The sequence below is a fragment of the Aspergillus undulatus genome (assembly GCF_047715775.1).
Source record: "Aspergillus undulatus strain CBS 261.88 unplaced genomic scaffold BDV17scaffold_41, whole genome shotgun sequence".
Taxonomy (NCBI): Eukaryota; Fungi; Ascomycota; class Eurotiomycetes; order Eurotiales; family Aspergillaceae; genus Aspergillus; species Aspergillus undulatus.
Window position 1 is genome coordinate 22,541 of NW_027396645.1, and position 18,347 is coordinate 40,887.

Here is an 18,347-nt window from a genome sequence, read left to right on the forward strand (position 1 = left end):
TTTTAACCCAGAACGGGAGACAGTAGTCGAGACCGACTCATCGGGCTATACAACTGGGGGAACACTATCCCAGTATGATTCTGAAGGGAAGCTCCACCCCTGTGCCTATTTCTCTAAACGCCATTCCCCTGCAGAGAGCAACTACGAAATCTACAATAGAGAATTACTAGCCGTCGTACGATGCCTGGAGGCTTGGGATGCTGAACTACGCTCAGTGCCTAAGTTTGAAGTGATTACCGACCACAAGAATCTCACCCTGTCTATGTGCACTCACCCTAATCTCACCCGGCTGGTTAGTAGTATGGTGTTTAAGTAACAGCTGTTGTATGTTTCTGCTGCGAGTATATCTGTTGTGCTTTTATTTTATTGTGTGGGTTACCTGGAATGAACTTGACTTCGGACGAGAAGAGTTGGTCCGAGCCGTGGGTGCGTTAGGGGCTTTTGAGACAGAAGCGGGGTTTATTTTAAGAGGGGACTGTACGTTCGTGGACTTCAATTTCCTGCGCGACAGACAGCCAACGTTCGGAAGTGAGATAGTTGAGCTGCAAGAGAGCTGGGCATGCGGTTCGAAGACGGTTAAAGTGACGTCGAAGAATACGAGTCATGATCTTGTAGGGCAAGCAAGGTCAGGCTAATATACGTGACCAGACCTGTACATTGTCAGTATCCTTGATGCACAACTGCAGAGCCCCTAATGCTATCGCACGGTGGGATAGCGTATAGATTTAATGTATTATGAATCATGGCCATGGTTCTATGCAATACTTGTCTATGCAACATATCTAGAACTCAGCCAGAAACTGTAACCAGCTGACCAGGAGAAAACAAAGCGAACAAGGCAAAAGCCACCTTTAGGTCGTATATCAACAGCAAGTATCCGACAAAACCGCATACTCCATAAACTCGTCATCCGCCAACAACATTTTCAACTCCTCTGCATGCGTCCCAAGGACAAGCTCAACACCACCGTCAGCTTTAAGCGGAAAGACGACGAGGAACCGGAACCGTCCATTCCCGCGCTCCAGCTGTGGGCGCAACGACTCAGGCACGCCACCATTGCCGAACAGTTGTTCCCCGAACCGGATCTCGTCGAACGGGAAGAGCATCATATTTGAGATCATGGCGTGCATGTGCTCAAGCCCCATATTTGCCGTGGAGAAGCGGCTGTGGTCAGGGAGAGATTGCAGGATTGTGAATGCGTCGTGGACGAGGCGCGGCGTGATGCGCGAGGCCGAGTGGTGCAGGAATTGGGCGACATCAGCGAGGCTTGTCTTTGGTGAGAGGAGAGTGGATAGGTTCATGGTGCAGCGGCTCATGATGAGCATGCTGCCCATGTAGGATTCTGGTAGGAGGGAGGAAAAGTAGGGGCGGCCGTCTGTGGGAAGTTCGAGGATGGAGAGCTCGTCAGGAGGGAAAGTCTGTTTGCGGATTTCCGAGGCGACGCGGTGGCGGGCGCGGATGGCAGCGCGCCAGAAGAGAGCTTGCACGATGTCGCTGGTGGAGGATTTCGTTTCGTTGGGTGAATTAGGGCTGGAGGCGAGAACATCTTCATGGAGCTGGGAGAGCTTCGCTGGGCTAATGGTGAACAGAGTCGTTCTTAGCGGTCTTTTAGCCTTGGGGAGAGGCCATGTGGAGTGGAGAGGGAAGATAGGTCGAGGGGGGAGACCGGTTTCTTTTGTAGTGGTAGGATGGTCGGATGTTGTGGCTGGAGTCGGTGATGGACTGCTGTGAGTCTCGTCGTCAGGCGGGAAGAAGGGCAGGAAGCCCCATGTACCGGGATCAATCTCATTAAGCGGTCGACTCCAGCCTTCCTGCTCGTGGATGATCTCTGGAAGGCTGTGGTTGAAGCTCTCGGGGTCATACCAACTGCATGTCGCCGACTCATCACCCTGCAAGTATCTGCAGTTCTCCGCCCACGCCTTGAGAGCGACCATTGCCCCAAGGCCATCGAGACAGCAATGGTTCAGGTCCACCGCGAGAATGCAGCCACCAGAGACAAAGTTGGCCTGCCCTACTACGATCTCAGCGGGGAACGCTGGGAAAGGATCATCTCGCAGGGCAAGACTATCCTTGAAGGCGGAGGGGGGGAAGCTCGCTTCGCGCAACTCTTGGAATGAAGGTAGCACACGCGAAAGATCTTTGTAGACGAGGCGATTGTGAGCGGAGGCAGCCTTAGACAGAGGGGGAATCGTGACGCAGAGATCCCCGGTGGTGTAGCCGATCATCTGCTCCGAGCAGTGCATCATCTTGCCGCTGAGGGCTGGAATTAGATCAAATGTCCGGTTCAGACCCTCTTGCAGATTGGCAAATGCCTGCTGGAACGTAATGCCTTCACCTAGTGGGATATAGAGCATCAATCCCATCCCATGATTGGGGTTGACGTAGTCGAAGGCGTTCAAGGTGAATGATGTGCGAGCCTGATGCTGGGCAATCATTCGCTTCATTCTCGCTACCTCATCGTTAACAGGCTCGTTGGAAGATACGGCTGCGTTAGCCTTCTCTCTTTCCCCTGCCAAAACAGCGATCGTTGAGCTAAGCTTTGCGATAGTCGGATTTGCGTAGACGTGGCGTGGCCCGATGCAACCGCCCAGTCCCGTTGCTACGCGGATTGCCTTGACAGCTGCAAATACGCCAAGCGAGTCCAGTCCAAGGCTGAACAGATCCGCATCAGGAGCGAGCTGCTGGGGATCAGAAACAGAGGTAGCCAGTATCCTGCGGACGTGGTGCTGGATGTTTTTCGTGGAACCGACGTCGATTAGGGCTATGCTCTCATCGATGGAATCGTCATTGCGGGAGCTATAGAATCGCTCAATATAATCGGCGTAGAGCTTCAACGTAGCAGGTCGCTTTACAGTGCCCTTGTCCGTGCGGAAAAACGGCTTATCGGGCTGTGCAAAGGTGACAAAGTCTTTTAGCAGCTGATTTTTGTGTCGAGACATGGAGTTGGCCTGTTTGATTGTTTCCCAAATGCTGTCAAGAAGCTCTTCAGTCTTGGGCAACGACGAGTCTTTTAGCTCAATGAGCAATCCGGCCTGTGGCTTGCCAGTTCCAAAGACAAGGCATCCTGCGATGGCGGGATGGGTGGTGATGAATGCCTCGGTCTCTAGGGGCGATATCTTGTATCCGTTAGATAGCACCACGAGATCATCACTTCTCCCCTTGAAGGCCCAAAAGTTAGGCTTCGTCGGATGCCTCATGTACAGGTCCTTGAAGTTGATCTCCTCTTTCTCCGGGAAAGTATGGAAGATCCCCTGGAAAAGGGGCCAGTGCTCGGTTCGACGCACCCAGTGTTCATAGGTGTCCGCCTCAACCTCTTTAAATTCAAACCCAGAGTACGGGTGGAAGCAGAACCAGAACCAGTCTTCTCTAGGGACCACAAGGTTACCAATGAAAAGGCCTTCCGTTGTACCAGTCAAGTTCAGCACTCTGATGACCTCATTCACCTTGCCAGCACTGACTGGGCTGACAGGGCCACCAGATGCACAGATGAATTTCGACGATCTGAGCTTGGATAGCACCTCGGGCGTCTCTCCCAATTCATCAACTAGAGACGGTACCATGCTCCAGATATCAATTCGGGCGTTCCCCGCAAGAGCTTCCACGAGGTGTATACTAGGAAGGATCCCTGCCGGTCCTAGGAAGCAGTGTAAATCAAAGAGAGCTGGCATCAGAATATCCATAATAATACCGGCGCCCTATTGCATGCAGTCAGCAACTCCATCTGCCTCCCAAGAAATAGGACAAACGTACATGGCTCATTGGGAAAGAGGAGTAGATCTTGTCGCCTGGCTTCCAGTCATTTGTCCAGGGGAGCAAACCGCTGTCACCGTCGACAGGCGGCAAGAGGCGCACCGCATCCATGGTACCAATCAGTCCATGGGACCAGGGAATGGGTTTTGGTACGCCCGTCGTTCCAGATGTATGTAGGAAGCAGAATGGGTCATTGGCTGCGTCGCTGAAGGTCTTTGTATACGGAAAGGCCTTGGTGGACTCGACATCGAGAAGATCGTCGAGTGGAGGAAGCTGTAGCAGACTCATGGGCCGTTTCTGCAGGACCTCCTTGACCAGGGCAACTGGTTGCGTGTCGCACGCGTTGACCCAGATATTACATCTCGTTGCCTCGAGTACTGCGAGTGCACCTTGCGTGTTGTTTTTCGGCGATAGGAACAAGGCCTGGGAAGCAAAGTTGTAAGTAGGTTGAGGACCACAGATAGGGCAGACGCTCTTACCGCGTAACCAGCCTTGACACATGCATAGGTTAGGAGAACGTGTCGAAGGTCATCTGGCCAACACATAGTCAGTAAGAGCCTACCAGTTCATGTCCGAAAAGACCGGAGGGCTCGGTAGGCTTACGGGGTCCAATGTAGCCCACAGGCTGGACTGAATCAGGCTTGCCAACTTGGTTGTGAAGCCACCAGGTGGTCTTATCGACAGCCTTAGTGAATTGGCGAGCTGAGATGTGCCTGAACTCGAGTGTGTTGTCGGCCAATAATGTCGTCAATGAGAAAACAATACGCCCAGGGTCGGCAATAGCCAAGCTGTCCATAATCTGAGGGATAAGCCTCCTGCCGTATGGTACTGAATCAGGGTCAGAGGCGGGTTCCGGCAATGAAGCACTGCTCAGGCTGCCCCCCGGATTAATACCCAGCCCCTTCAATGCCGGACTGGTGCGTGGCTGTGAATCTGGCGTAGTTCCAATGCTGCCGTCCTCGCTCGGACTGGGCGAGAAAACAGAGGGCCTGCCGGGTGACGGCACCCCCAAGGATGAACTGCTTGGGGTAAGAGCTCTTTCGACATACTCCCTCGCATTGATGGCTTTAGCTTGCCGGAGGTAACTCGCCGTTATCTCGCTCACGCCGGAGGCATCCTCGTCTCGAGACTTCTCCCTGAAATACGAGGGTCGGCCATCCGTGTACACAAGCTCCATCCTGCCGTCCTTGCTGAATTCTCCCATGGGAGCGCTGATCCATCTTCTATTCGCCAGCTGAGCGACGCTGCAGTGCCAGGGAGTGGTGAATCCGGTCTCGGAGTCTAGCAGTGAAATTGACACTTTCTGACCGCTCATGGATTCGTGAATCGAAAGCCGCAAATGATTAGGGAAAGCATTTTTGATCGCCGCTGCAAAGGCCTGTCCAAGACACATTCATCGTCAGAGAATGCAACATACAACGACTCAGTACTTGATTCACTTACATAGCCTCTGGTCAGCATCTGCTTAGCAAGATACTTGCAATCGCGCTTATAGCTATGGGAGGATCTATCTCGTCCTCGGGGAAAGATGTATTTCAAATCAGACTCCAGGAACCTCTTGTAGCCAAGGTAGGTTAACTTGGTATCCGCATTCGAGCTGATCTCCCAGTCGATGTCCAGGTCCGGCTTTCCATACTTATTCAAGAGCAAGCGGCGGAACTCGGTGCAATTGGCAACATACACAATCTCGCTCAGTTTCTCTGGCAGAGGGAGGTCCAGCAGGTCTCTGATTCTGGAGAAGGCAATACATGTGAACTTCTTCTCAATGGCCATCTTGCGTAGTGCCTCTCCATACGCCCAAGTATCCTGATCCGATATACACAGCAAGTCTGGCCGAGTCTATTAGCACATGTATAGCAAATGGTACCGCGTGTTTTGCTCACGGACCATTGTATGTAATGCCATCTGAGATGATGGTGACTTGCGCGCCGGGCGAGTATACTTCCCGAACACGCATACACATGGCGTTTAGACGACCCAGTGCCAACTCTTCAGCCTTATCGGGCAGGCTACCGAGAACCTTATAGACTTTGTTGGCCGACTTGAACGGGAATGCAGGGAGACAGGCCTCGATCCGCATCCCTGCAGCAACGAAGCGGTCAATCACAGGTAGGGCGTTCGCCGCAATTGTCTCCAGCCGGTCTCCAGCATTATCAAATTTGCCGAGTGCATATTCGGTCAAGATCTCAAGGACCAGACGGGAAACTTGCCTGATAGCCTGGTGGTTCTGGATTGGGCTCCCCTGGGCGGGGCAGTTGACGGCATGCAGAGCTGTCTCGTGAGACATGCTGTCCGGCGAGTTCATTGTAATGTGGATGTTGTATGCAATGATAATTAAATCTTCGTCAATATGGAACGAGAAGCTTCTCTTTTTAATTTGACTCCCTCTATATTCCAAGGTGGTCAGAAATGAGACAAGGAAGTTTGGTTATATCAGAAGTGTATTCGGGTCACCAGGGTATACGCACAGTGGGATTATGAGCAGATTTGAGTGACCTTTATTCCCCTTCAGCCGTTGGGCCACGTGGAGTGGTGGGAGGCCGAGGCTGAGAGTCCAGGAATAGATCAGTCGAGCTGAGTGTGATTGAGAGCTGACCTGTCCGAAACAGAAAAAAAAACCTATATATATTGCTTCCTGAAACTAACGACGCTGTCCAGAGAGCTAATCTCTAGGGTATAATCTGACTACGGCCATGGACACTGCATCTCAGCTCGAGCTGTTGCGGCCATTAGGTAGGGCTCTTCCATTCTCCGTGCACGCTCTCTAATGCTTCCTCCAAGGCAAACTCGAGCAAATTGCGGCATCTTGCCATCATCTCGGATTCTTCAACAATGTCGGTCTCTCAGCGAGCTACAAGCTGCTGACAGCCTCGCCTTGGAAGGTATCCAATCTGCGTGGCCTGATATATGCTGCGGTAGGAGACGTGGCCCGTCAGCACCGGATATTATTCGCCATACCTGTCAATGAAGACACTCCAAGTCCCGAATTTGCCTTGCTGCCGTCAATCGACCTCAACAAAACCATCCTTTTTCTGGAACGATCTAAGCCCCTGGCGGTTGCTAGCGGGGAGGATGCTGAACTTGATGCAACCCTCCAGGACCAGCACAACATCGACTTCAAATCTGACTACGGTACAAGGCCGTCCTGGCGCCTGATCATCCTTCAGAGCCCTGAGGTAGAGACCGAATTTACAGCCTCATTCATTTATCACCATGCCATTGGCGATGGCATGGCTGGCCTGGCGTTCCACAACGCCTTCCGCGTGGCCCTGGACGCCGCATCTTCCTCTTCCACTCCCCCCAATCAGGCTAAGACAACTACCATCATGCCGGATGAAACGATCCAGCTTCTCCCGTCTCTAGAGGAATTGCATGAACTTCCGATCAATCCGAGTCCACCCCAACCCCCTCCAGTGAAATTGAATGGATGGACGGGAAACCCCATCCGGCTGCCTTGCAAGTCCGGCTGGGCGTCCCTCTACCTCTCGCCAAGCACGTCTAGAAGGTTTGTCCAAGAGTGCAAGGAAAAGGGCCAATCGGTCACGTCGGCCCTGTCCTCAGTCATTGCTGCGGTCTTGTTCAGAAACCTTGCACCCACCGTGGAGAGCCTCACCTGCATCGTTCCCGTTAACCTACGCCCATGGCTTAACCTCCCTCCTAATGCCATCGGGACTTATTTTGACGCCACAACCGTACACTTCACACGGCCTGATGGTTACATCGGCCAAGACATTCTCTCGGCTGATGAGATTTGGGCTGGAGCCTCGCAAGCCTCGAAAGCGATAAACGACTACCTCTCCAACGTCTCGCCTACTGGTCAGCCTTACACATCCGTTGCGCACTTCAAATCTATCCCTGATATCGGCGCTGCCTTTACCTCGCTGCTGGGAAACCCTCGCGATGCCGCCTTTGAAGTGACAAATGTGGGCGTTGTCCGGTCTGCCACTATATCCAAGTCCGGGGAGGGTGCCTCTGGTTGGCAGGTTGATAGAGTGCTGCTCAGCCGGAGTGCTGCAGTCTCTGGAGCCGCGATTACCGTCAGCGTCGCAACCGGCGGGCCTGACTCTGAGTCTGGGGTCATGGCGCTTGGGTTCAGCTGGCAAGAGGGCGTGGTTGACGATTCCTTCGCCGACGGTGTTCGAATGGGGGTCAAGAAATTCTTTGATATCTATGGATAGCAGTCTAGAAGCAATCTACTCCAGTCTCCGAAGTAAGCATGCCAAGCCACACTAGATATATATTAGTACCCTCGTGGGCTGATAAGACGCCATTAGCCCTATATTAGTGCCGAATATTGACTCAAAAGGCCGCACCGGCGCACTTGGTGGCCCTAAAAGTCATGGCAGTTGGCCTGAAAAGGCGCCTGCATTTCAACGTCGAAATGTCTCGTACCTTCATTCCACAATAATCCTGTAGGAAGAAACGAAATGTACGCGTTTCCCTATTCTGAAGCTGCACGACTGGACTCTCGGATCAGAACTCCAAGGCCAGCCATTGATCCGGCGCTCGCACCGGTTCTCGATTCTTGTCAGCTCCCCGAAGACTTGGACCTCAACTTCATGCGCGGCATCGCGTCCGGTGGAGACAACGATAATCATGATACCTCCGCGTTTGTTTGCAATGCCGACACCGTCCTCCGCAGCGCATTACACCTGAAGCACTCGGAATATTCTATCTCTGGGCCCGATGGCAACCATATTACCCTGTCTGTCTTTACACCCAAAAATCCGCACTGCGCCTCACTGCCAGCCCTATATCACATTCATGGAGGCGGGATGGTCGCCGGGGACCGATTCAGCGGCGTCAGCGAGCTCTTGGCTGTCATCGGCGATGAGATCCAATGCGTCTTCGTCTCAGTGGAGTATCGCCTAGCACCGGAGACTCGTGCGCCTGGTGCCGCCGGGGACTGCTACGCCGGACTCGTTTGGATGTCCGAGCATGCAGCTGCGCTCGGTATTGACCCAGCAGGGATTACTGTCTATGGCGTCTCGGGCGGCGCAGCATTGGCGGCAGCAACGTGTCTGACGGCGCGAGACAGGGGGATCCCTGCAATTCCGATCCGCGCCCAGATGTTAGTCTCGCCCATGCTGGACGATCGGTGTGAGAGCGTTTCAGACAAACAGTTTGAATATGGGAGTCCGTGGTGTGGGGTGTCGAATCGCATGGCTTGGGATCTTGTCCTGGGTCCTGATCGGGGCTCCGATAGGGTGACGCCCTCTCAGGCTCCGGCGCGCGCTGAGGATCTATCTAGGCTGCCGCCGACTTATATTGATGCGGCTGAGTGTGAGGTCTTTCGCGATCCGGCTGTGCTCTTCGCGATGAACATGTGGCGCTGTGGTTCCACGTGTGAATTGCATGTTTGGCCCGGGGCGTTTCATCTGTTTGACGGGATCGATGACCCTCTTGTGCCGTTGATTCATGCCGCGGTTGTCGCAAAGCAGAATTGGCTTCGGAGGATGATGATGCCTGTGGGTAAGCAGGATCCTTAGACCTTGGCAGTCAGCAGGAGAGCGAGTTTGAGCACATTCTTCTTATTCTGACTCAATCTGACTGTGTGGAGAAGACATGGCTCGGCGCTTATGTACATACATACCTGATAATGCAACGCCCGTTAGCTCATCGAGAGTGAGGCAGCGGAAACAAAAAGAAGCTGGCTATGAAAGACAGAGGACCCGGTGACATGCGCGATATGCTCTTTCTCTCCTAGCAGACCATGGGGCTCCTAGCAAGCACCCCCTCTCCCCATCCCTCGTATACTCCTCTGAATGACGACGAAGACTGTCATCACCACCAGCATGCCGACAATAATGTCGACCCGGAACGCGGTGTTGTGTCTACCATTGCCTTGCTCTCCCCTTATCTCATGATGTGGCTCATTCACCTAGTCGAGGGCCTCCTCTCCGCCGCTGGGGGCATCCTGGCGCCCTATGTCTCCTCTGCCTTTGCCCTCCATTCACTGACACCCACCGTCGGCATCATGAGCAGTGCCGTGGGCGGCGTCACCAATCTCACGTTGGCCAAAATCCTAGATGCGGTTGGTCGCCCTCACGGCTTCCTCTTCTGCATTCTGCTGGCCACCCTTGGACTGGTCATGATGACTGCGTGCAACAGCATCCAGGCCTACGCATCTGCCCAGGTCTTGCAGACAGTCGGCAACAATGGCATTCTGTATACCCTCACCGTCCTTGTTGCTGAAAGCTCCTCGCTACGTAATCGCGGTCTGATCCAAGCCTTGGTGAGCTCGCCAAATCTATTCACATTCTTTTTAGCAGGTCCAGTAACCGCAGCCTTCCTCAATGGCCCTGGCTGGCGTTGGCTGTTTGGTCTCTTTACCGTCTTGGTTCCTTGCGTTACCGCCCCCCTGTTCGCTCTCATGTTAAACAACCACCGCAAAGCCCAGAAATCGGGCTTCGTCTCGAGCAACCTTGACGACGACGACGACGAGGATGACGACGGTGAGCCTCGCCCCAGCGCCACGCGGCCCATCCTCGACTACATCCGTCAGTTCGATGCGGTGGGCCTCATTCTGCTCTCTGCTGGCGTTGCCCTGTTCCTCCTCCCATTCAACTTATACGCCTCTCAGGGCTGGTCTTCAATCCCCGTCTCCGGAATGCTGGTCATGGGGATAGCTCTCCTCACGAGCTTTGCCATCTGGGAAAAGCAATACGCACATACCATGTTCCTACCATACTCGCTCCTCTTCGATCGTACTGCCCTAGGCGCCTGCATCCTATCCGCAGTCCTCTTTACCAGCTTCTGGTCCTGGAACAGCTTTTTCAGCTCGTACCTCCAAGTCGTCCATGACTTATCTGTTAAGAGTGCCAGCTATATCGTACAATTATACACGGTGTGTTCGGTGTTCGGCTCCATCGCTGTCGGCGCCCTCATCCACTACACTGGGCGCTTCAAGCCAGTCTGTCTCTACGCCGGGATCCCCGTGTCCTTTTTCGGTTCTGCCTTGATGCTGTACCACTGTCATAGACAGAGCAGTATCAGCGGCAGTGCGAGCGGCAGTAGTCATGCGCTGCTCCCCATCATCGCAGCTCAAATCCTCATCTCGCTCGCCGCCGGCGCCATCATGGTAGCAGATGAAGTCGCCATGCTCGCCGCCATTGCCATAGCCACACCATCACAATGCTTATCCGCATCCGCACCCCAGCACGGAACCGGCATCGCCATCTCCTTTGCTGTCCTCGGTGTCTTCGGCAACGTCGGCACGGCAGTCGGATTGACGATTGCCTCTGCACTCTGGCAGCGCATCTTCCCTACGAGCCTGGCGGTGTATCTCCGTGACGGTAGTAACGGCGGCGGTAGTCATGGTGTAGATGTGGATCTCGATGCGATTTACGGCAATATCTCAATGCAGCTTTCGTTTCCCGTGGGGTCCGCCATACGGACAGCAATTGCAAGGGCGTATGGCGATGCGCTGTGTTGGATGCTAGCTGTTGGGACGGGACTCTGGGTTGTAGGGTTCCTAGCGGCTTTTTGGTGTGAAGATGTTGATATTACTAGCTTGAAGACAGAGGAAGGGGAGTGATGGTGTATCACCTCGTACTCACTCTATACACCGGCCATATACATAGATGAATAGACGAAATCTGGCCACCACCGCAGTGAGAACTATGAACAGATGTTTTCCGAGTCAACTACTACTGGACTATGAATTCTCAATCAAAGAAAGCGGCAATTGCCAAGTATAAAAAGACGCTAAACGCAGCAATAATGAAACTCCTGGTCCAGGCTAGAGTGGGATTGAGCTAATTATGATTGGTACATGTATATGCAGTGGCTCCATGCTTGCTCCCAATCGACATCTGAGCCCATCGTGGTGTTGCACTGACTGTCTTTAATATAAACCAATCTTCGTCTCAGTAATTGGTTTTCTTTCGGATGCCTGTCACAATCTTCTTCGGTTGTTTTCTTCTTCTTCCTGTCTGTTGAAATCCACGCCATGGATAGCAAAATCGAACCCTCAGCAATGCTGCAGCCAGATTATCACGACAGAGAAGGCAAGGATGCCAAAGAGGCCGGGGTCCGTGAAGTGTGTGATCGCTCCAACTCAACCCAGGATGAGGCGACTCAGACCGGTGTCAAAGAGGTCGAGGCGATTGCCACCGTCTGGAACAAACCCGCTCGCTTTGTCGCCTATATCTTGATCTGGATTGTCTATTTCGCGATGCTCATGCAGCAGAACGCCTCGGCTTCGTTGATTCCTTATGTCACGTCGGCCTTTATGTTGCATTCTCTCACACCTACCGTCACGATCCTCAGCAGCGTCATTGGAGGAGTCTGTAACTTGACTATTGCAAAGATACTTGATATCTTTGGACGACCTCACGGCTATGCCCTATCCCTTCTTATCGCTACTATCGGCCTTATTATGATGGCAGCAACGGATAGCGTGGAAATGTACGCTGCTGCCCAGGTGTTCTGGACGGTTGGGAACAACGCCCTTTTATATACTGTGGGCATCTTCATTGCAGACACAACAGCCCTGCAGAATCGTGCCCTCATGACGGCATTGGCGTCCTCTCCCACGATTGCGACGATCTGGCTGGGTGGTCCGATCTCAGAAGCCTTCCTTGACGGGCCTGGCTGGGAATGGTGCTACGGATTTTTCTGTATCGCCATCCCGATCCTGTGTCTCCCCTTATTTGGATTGTTAGTTTGGAACTCCCACAAGGCCAAGAAAGATGGTGTCTTTGTCGTTGAGAGGAGCTCCAGGACGCCGCTGCAGTCGTTCCTGCACCACTGCCGCGAGTTTGATGCAATCGGCCTCTTACTGCTGACAGCTGGTCTTGCGCTCTTCCTTCTACCATTCAACCTTTATACTTTACAAGCTGATGGCTGGCGATCACCGCTGATTACCTGTCTGCTTGTTTTTGGAGTGGTCCTGATCACCCTTTTCGCTATATGGGAGAGGTTCTTCGCGCCTGTTACCTTCATGCCCTTTTCACTCCTGGTCGACCGTAACATAGTCGGCGCATGCCTGCTAGGCGCCGTCCTCTTCATCAGCTACTACTGCTGGTTCTCCATGTTCACCTCCTACCTCCAGGTAGTCAACAACCTAAGCGTGACCAAGGCCAGCTATGTGTCCAACACCTACAGCGTCGGAGGCAGTGTAGCTGGGATCTGCGGCGGGCTGGTCATTCGGTATACAGGTCGCTACAAGGCCATGACGCTCTACTTCGCCATCCCGATCTACGTCCTCTTCATGGGCCTCCTAATCCACTTCCGAACGCCCGACAAGGACATCGGATATATGATCATGTGCCTCGTCTTCCTCTCTATTGCCGGCGGAATCCTCACCATCACGCCCCAAATCGCCGCCATGTCCTCCGCCACCCATCAGCATATTGCAGCTGTGGTGGCTGTCCTGTCCATGTTCTCCAGCATCGGGGGTGCAATCGGGGCTACCGTTGCCGGTGTCATCTGGCAGGATATCTTCCCGTCCAGGCTTGCCGAGTACCTCCCGGTAGAGGAGCAGGCCAACTTCCTGAACATTTATGGCGCAATTGATGTTCAAATTAGTTATCCTGTTGGGAGCCCCGCCCGGATCGCTATCCAGCATGCTTACGCCGACGCGCAAGAGATGATGTTAACGGCTGGCACGGCGATTTGGGCGCTTGGATTCGTTGGCGTTGCGATGTGGAAGAATACCGATGTTCGGACCTTGAATCAGGTTAGGGGCAATGTTATTTAGATAGACCTATCTATGTAATACAAGCGGTGGTTCTCTACGGTCTCCCCTTCTTGACAGAATATATTTTCTGCCATGTCCTCATTGCCGAGTCTTCGGTCTCTAGACTTATAGGTCGTTGAACAGTAACTCTTCTCCAATCTGTTTTTCAACCGCCTGCCTTTGGAATCGTCCAGATCTAGTCCTCGATATTGAATATTTCTTTTAGAGCCCGATTCAGCAGCTCTAGATGATGAGAGAGCATTTCGAGTAACTGAGCAACAACATCGACTGATGGCCTAGACTTCCGAGCAAACCAATAATGTCCGGTGTCCTGGAGGAAGAGCCAAGTTCCCAGCCTCCTCATGGACGCCCCAATCATGTGCAGACGATGATGATGATGATGATGGTCTCATTTACCCTGACCCCTCGCCAAAGCGATATGCAGGCTACCACAACTATATATCCGAGTATGTACATGTAAAGTCTTCCACTTCCTGAAAACGAACTTAGAGCCTCGTCAAGGCCTGTCGTGGCCTGATTGCCGCTCCCGTTGTTAGGCTGCCCCCGTGGCACACGGCTGCGAAACCGTTGTGACGCCTCGGCGAAGTCCAGCACGGCGATAACCGTCTTGGATCGCGAGACGGTGTCTGGATTACCTTTCTCACCTTCGTTTGAGCCTCCCAGCAGACTCGACACGCTATTAAACGCGTCCCCGGCCTGTCTTCTTAGTTCCCTGCGCTGCTCTCGTAGCTTTGGGCAGTCCACCAGCATGTGGACGACTGTCTCCCGCGCGCCGCACGCGCACTGATCATCGTCGCGGAAGCCAAAATCTTATTGCAAAGGTGGATAACCAGTTATGGCCCGTGCGGAACTGCGTGAGTTGGTATGCTCGATTCCTGGGCAAGTTTCCGTATAGTTTTCTGGTACGCTTTGCAGGCAGAATGCTGTCAATCTTATATAGATAGTCGCCTTTGGTGCTAGACCGCCACTCTTGTTCCCACTGAGCATGGATTGTGCCGCGAATAAACGCCATCCCCCTTGTCAGTAGTGGCCGGAAGATATGGGTTCTACCCGGGCACGCGGCGGCTTTGGCTAACCGGTCCGCTGTATCATTGCCAGGGCTTTCACAATGTCCTGGTATCCACTGGAGACGGAGCGTGACATTCTTTGCTTGTACCTTGGTAACTACTCAAAAGACCGCGTGGATGATTCATTGTCCTGATTGATTTTTCGCGTCCTGGATTGCTTGCAGGGCTAATTTACTATCACACAGGATTATTGCAGTTGCTGGTCTTCTGCCTATTATTACTTGAGCGCTGGTAGGACATCTTGAATACTAAACCAATAGCGTGAAAAATGCCTATAAGCTCCGCAACGTGGACTGACCAGCGGTCCATTGGTCCCATCTGTACTTGTCGGGATTCGACAATCTCTTAGTTGTCATCAAGCACGACGGCAGCGGCCCCCCGGTGGCCCTCGCGTCCGGAGGCATTAGAGTAAACAACAATGTTAAGACATGAGCCGCGCGGTCTCTGCCTTTTCCACAGCTGCTTCACAATCTGGCTCAATGTCAATACCTGCGGAGGCCTCGGTTCACCATGGTGGCAGCGGTCGTGGATCAATCATTTCCAGTTTGTTCAGTCGGTCTAAGTTTATGGTCTTCAGCGTTTCGGCCAGTGGGAAGCGCGCGTATAACCTAACATTGTCTCCCCGTTTCTTGGCTTGAAACAATGTATTCCAGATTGGATGATCGCGAGGTAGCGTGTGTGTAGTCTGGCAAGACGGAGGTGAGTGGGAAGCACATAGGCCTCTACTTCCAGTGTTGTGGTCGCTACCGTCGTGAATGCAGATAGAATGCGGATCAGTGAGGTCCTCTGTACAGTATTCAGGTGTCGCAGGTGCGTCTTGTCCCTTGGCAGGTCATGCTAGACTGTCGATACGTAGTCCACGACGGGTATGACACACGCTTGATAGAGTTATCGCATCTGCTCTGGGCGCAGATATCGTAGTCTGCGTAGGGCGATGGTTGTTTTGGTTGCGCGTTTGATAACCTGTTGCACCTGTTCCTTCAACCGTAGTTTTCGATCAAACAGAACCCCCAGCAGTTTCGCCGTGGGCGACGATAGGACTGCCGTACCATTGAGGACTACCTGTCCCTCCAGGGGTTCTCTTTTCTTTCGGGTAAAGTAGATGGGCTCGGTTTTCTCGGCTGCGAAGCAGGACCCAGTCCGCCGCGCCCACGCCTTAATTCGAGGGATATTCTCGGACTGTATCCTGGCTATGTTATCCTCGGCGGAGCGGCCTACTCGCCATCGAAAGTAATTGTCAATGAAGGCCGATGCTCCAACCGTGGATGTTAACAGGCTGGTCAACTAGGTCCGCGATGAAGAATGCAAACAAAATAGAGGAGAGTAACCCTTGTACTAGCCCTGCGTTTGTTAATGCTTCCACCCTTGTACGGAAGTCGTCGAATCCAATGCTAGCCTGACGGTTACTCATAAAACTCGCGATCCGCGGTATAAGGCATGGTTGAATAGCCTACACGGGCTTTTATGGATTAAGGGGAATCCTGGTACTGGTAAATCTGTTCTCATGAAATTTGCTGTCCAGTCAATTGCCGACAGAGGTACGGGAGAGCTTGTTGTGTCCTTCTTTATGCACGGTCAAGGGACAAATTTGCAGAGAACACCACTAGGGCTCTTTAGAGCATTATTGAACGGCTTGCTTGCCTCCTTTCCGGACTACCTTTCACAGCTCGCAGAGTTATTTGGGGACCGGGAGAAGCGATTTGGCTCCTACGAGGAGGGTAGATGGGCCTGGGCAGAAGAGGAACTCCGGGGGCTTATGTCGAAACTCCTAACCAGGGGAACGAAGAGCCGACCTGTCGTCCTTATTATTGACGCACTTGATGAATGCGGCAAAGATTCTGCCAGAACCTTGTTGACTTACTTCAAAACTCTTACGGAAGAAGTCAAGCGCAGTGGAGGTCAGGTAAAAATATGTATTTCTTCCAGACACTACCCAATCCTTGGTCATCTTACGATCTCCTCCATTCATGTGGAAGCGCAAAATGCCCAGGACATTCGATTGGTTGTTCAAGATTTACTGAACGAAGTTGGGCCAGCGGAAGATCGAACCCATTTTGAACATGAAATTTTGTTGAAAGCTCAAGGAGGCTTTCAATGGGCAGTCCTTGTTTGTAACATGGTTGCTGAAGAGAACATGACTGGCACCAACAGGGAATACTTACACAAAAAGATTGCAACTCTCCCAGAAGCCCTTGATGGGCTGTACACCAATATTCTACGCCATGTGCGTGAAAGTGAGAAACAGCAGATGGTCAAGTTGTTCCAATGGGTTCTATTTGCTGAGCGACCCTTGTCCGCCCACGAACTTCGGGATGCACTCTCTATTGATAAAGACATGGATTCTGGGACACAGCTCAGAAGCCACAGCAGTTACTGCGCCTTTGGATGTTGCCAGGGAGAACCCGGGCGTTGAGCGAAGGTCTTCTTTATCAGTATGTCCCGGGCGTATTATGGCGTCGCAGGAGTCCTTCAGGTCCGCGACGGCTTGACGGGCGAAGATCAAAAAGCGCGAGGAGCAGTGGCTCAGATTGAACGATGAAAGATCGAACGGGAGGTCCTCCCAGTACTGATCCTCGTGCAGATATAGCACCATCGGCCGCATGCGGCTGGCCTTCAGGGCAGGCCACTGATCTCGGACCACGGTCGAGACCCCTAGGATTAGATGTAGCCAGTCTACATGAAGTCTGTAAGCCGTGCGAGAGGGCTGTTGGTCTTGATCTGAGACCGTAGGCGACGGATACGGATACGGATTCAGCTGAGGAATATTGGTGTGAGGCATACGCGAATGCGACGAGTAACGAACCGGCATAACAGCCTCGGCATCCGAGTCGGACATCCTGCCCACCTCTTTCCTGAATTCGCGCAGTCCGCGCTGATGATGACCCTTGCTCATGAGCAGATCGACCGCACCCAAGGCAGCGTCGCCGTCTGGATTCCCGGGCCCTGGCACCTACCCTGGTCCTGGCCCTGGCCGGCATCACTGCGTGGTCAATGGATGCCGCCCAGGGCAAGGAGCAAGTGCATGGGGCAACAGTGCCTTGCGGCGAGCTGGGGAATGACGCTCTGCCAGACCATGCTGCACTTTAGATTCCAAGCCATTTCTTGGGCCGTGTGCGGGTGGAAAAACTGCATGGAGAGGAGGTCGTCCATGTTCATTAAGTGGTCATTTTCGGTTTCATTTACTGGAGTGGCAATACCAATATTATATCCCGCAGAGCGGGGCGGATACATCTCCAGTGGTCTTAAGAGGGTCATGGGCATGGGCACTTCTACTAGAGCTGGAGTCGAACCCTTGATTCCGAGTCCGAGGAGACCGAACCACACTTTAAGGTTCATCCAGGTTACTTTGAACTAGCCTAGGGCTGTAAGTATGCACGGGTCATTATAACAAACTGTGCCAATGAATGGATGGCCTCACTCCACCAGACCTCTGACGGCAGCAATGGCGATAATATCGCCTTTCCCTGTCCTGAGATGGTACCCTCCATTCTCATGATAAAGGCCTCCTTCCGAGTTCGCCCTAGCCGGATCGTTGAGGGTTTATCTATTGTGCATGATGATGACATTGCGCGGGCCAGGTGACATATCGGGTGAGATTTGGAGTTTTGGCCATGGTTGATACAGTTTTCATTGGAAGTGGAGTATACAATCGGCATTGGAGTGATGAGTTTCTGCCTAGGGTTGTCCAGCTCTTGCGATCCCAATTGCTTCATCAGCGAAGTACGGGTTTGAGCCCTATATAGAAAATAGTCTACCCGAGGACAAGCGCAACGAAGGTCAAAGAGCTACATCTTCATCCACCATCCACCATTCAGCTTCCCTCGCCT

At 52.9% G+C, this 18,347-nt stretch overlaps 6 protein-coding genes across 6 annotated transcripts; 4 read left to right on the plus strand and 2 right to left on the minus strand.

Moving 5' to 3' along the window:
• Positions 1-863: 863 nt before the first annotated feature.
• Positions 864-6,037, minus strand: BDV17DRAFT_293352 (transferase family protein; the record flags this gene model as incomplete). Its single annotated transcript, XM_073762589.1, has 6 exons — positions 864-3,695; positions 3,751-4,173; positions 4,230-4,282; positions 4,354-5,128; positions 5,194-5,579; positions 5,638-6,037. The coding sequence occupies 6 exons, from the start codon at positions 6,035-6,037 to the stop codon at positions 864-866; spliced, it is 4,869 nt and encodes a 1,622-aa protein (XP_073613388.1).
• A 406-nt stretch (positions 6,038-6,443) lies between these two features.
• Positions 6,444-7,928, plus strand: BDV17DRAFT_293353 (putative alcochol-O-acetyl transferase crmB; the record flags this gene model as incomplete). The annotated part of the gene is made up of 2 exons (XM_073762590.1): positions 6,444-6,483; positions 6,532-7,928. 2 exons carry the CDS (start codon positions 6,444-6,446, stop codon positions 7,926-7,928), a joined length of 1,437 nt encoding a protein of 478 aa, XP_073613389.1.
• Positions 7,929-8,109: 181 nt separating this feature from the next.
• On the plus strand, positions 8,110-9,583 carry BDV17DRAFT_150916 (lipase). Its single transcript, XM_073754476.1, has one exon. The coding sequence runs from the start codon at positions 8,178-8,180 to the stop codon at positions 9,237-9,239; it is 1,062 nt and encodes a 353-aa protein (XP_073613390.1). The 5' UTR covers positions 8,110-8,177; the 3' UTR covers positions 9,240-9,583.
• BDV17DRAFT_293355 (major facilitator superfamily domain-containing protein) lies at positions 9,464-11,287 on the plus strand (the record flags this gene model as incomplete). The annotated part of the gene is made up of 1 exon (XM_073762591.1): positions 9,464-11,287. The coding sequence occupies one exon, from the start codon at positions 9,464-9,466 to the stop codon at positions 11,285-11,287; it is 1,824 nt and encodes a 607-aa protein (XP_073613391.1).
• Positions 11,288-11,701: 414 nt separating this feature from the next.
• BDV17DRAFT_293356 (major facilitator superfamily-domain-containing protein) lies at positions 11,702-13,453 on the plus strand (the record flags this gene model as incomplete). The annotated part of the gene is made up of 1 exon (XM_073762592.1): positions 11,702-13,453. One exon carries the CDS (start codon positions 11,702-11,704, stop codon positions 13,451-13,453), a length of 1,752 nt encoding a protein of 583 aa, XP_073613392.1.
• A 3,339-nt stretch (positions 13,454-16,792) lies between these two features.
• BDV17DRAFT_293357 (uncharacterized protein) lies at positions 16,793-17,356 on the minus strand (the record flags this gene model as incomplete). Its single annotated transcript, XM_073762593.1, has 1 exon — positions 16,793-17,356. One exon carries the CDS (start codon positions 17,354-17,356, stop codon positions 16,793-16,795), a length of 564 nt encoding a protein of 187 aa, XP_073613393.1.
• Positions 17,357-18,347: the final 991 nt, after the last annotated feature.

Excerpts from the sequence above, each read along its gene's own strand:
- BDV17DRAFT_150916 (XM_073754476.1), top strand. The coding sequence starts at position 8,178 with ATGTACGCGTTTCCCTATTCTGAAGCTGCACGACTGGACTCTCGGATC.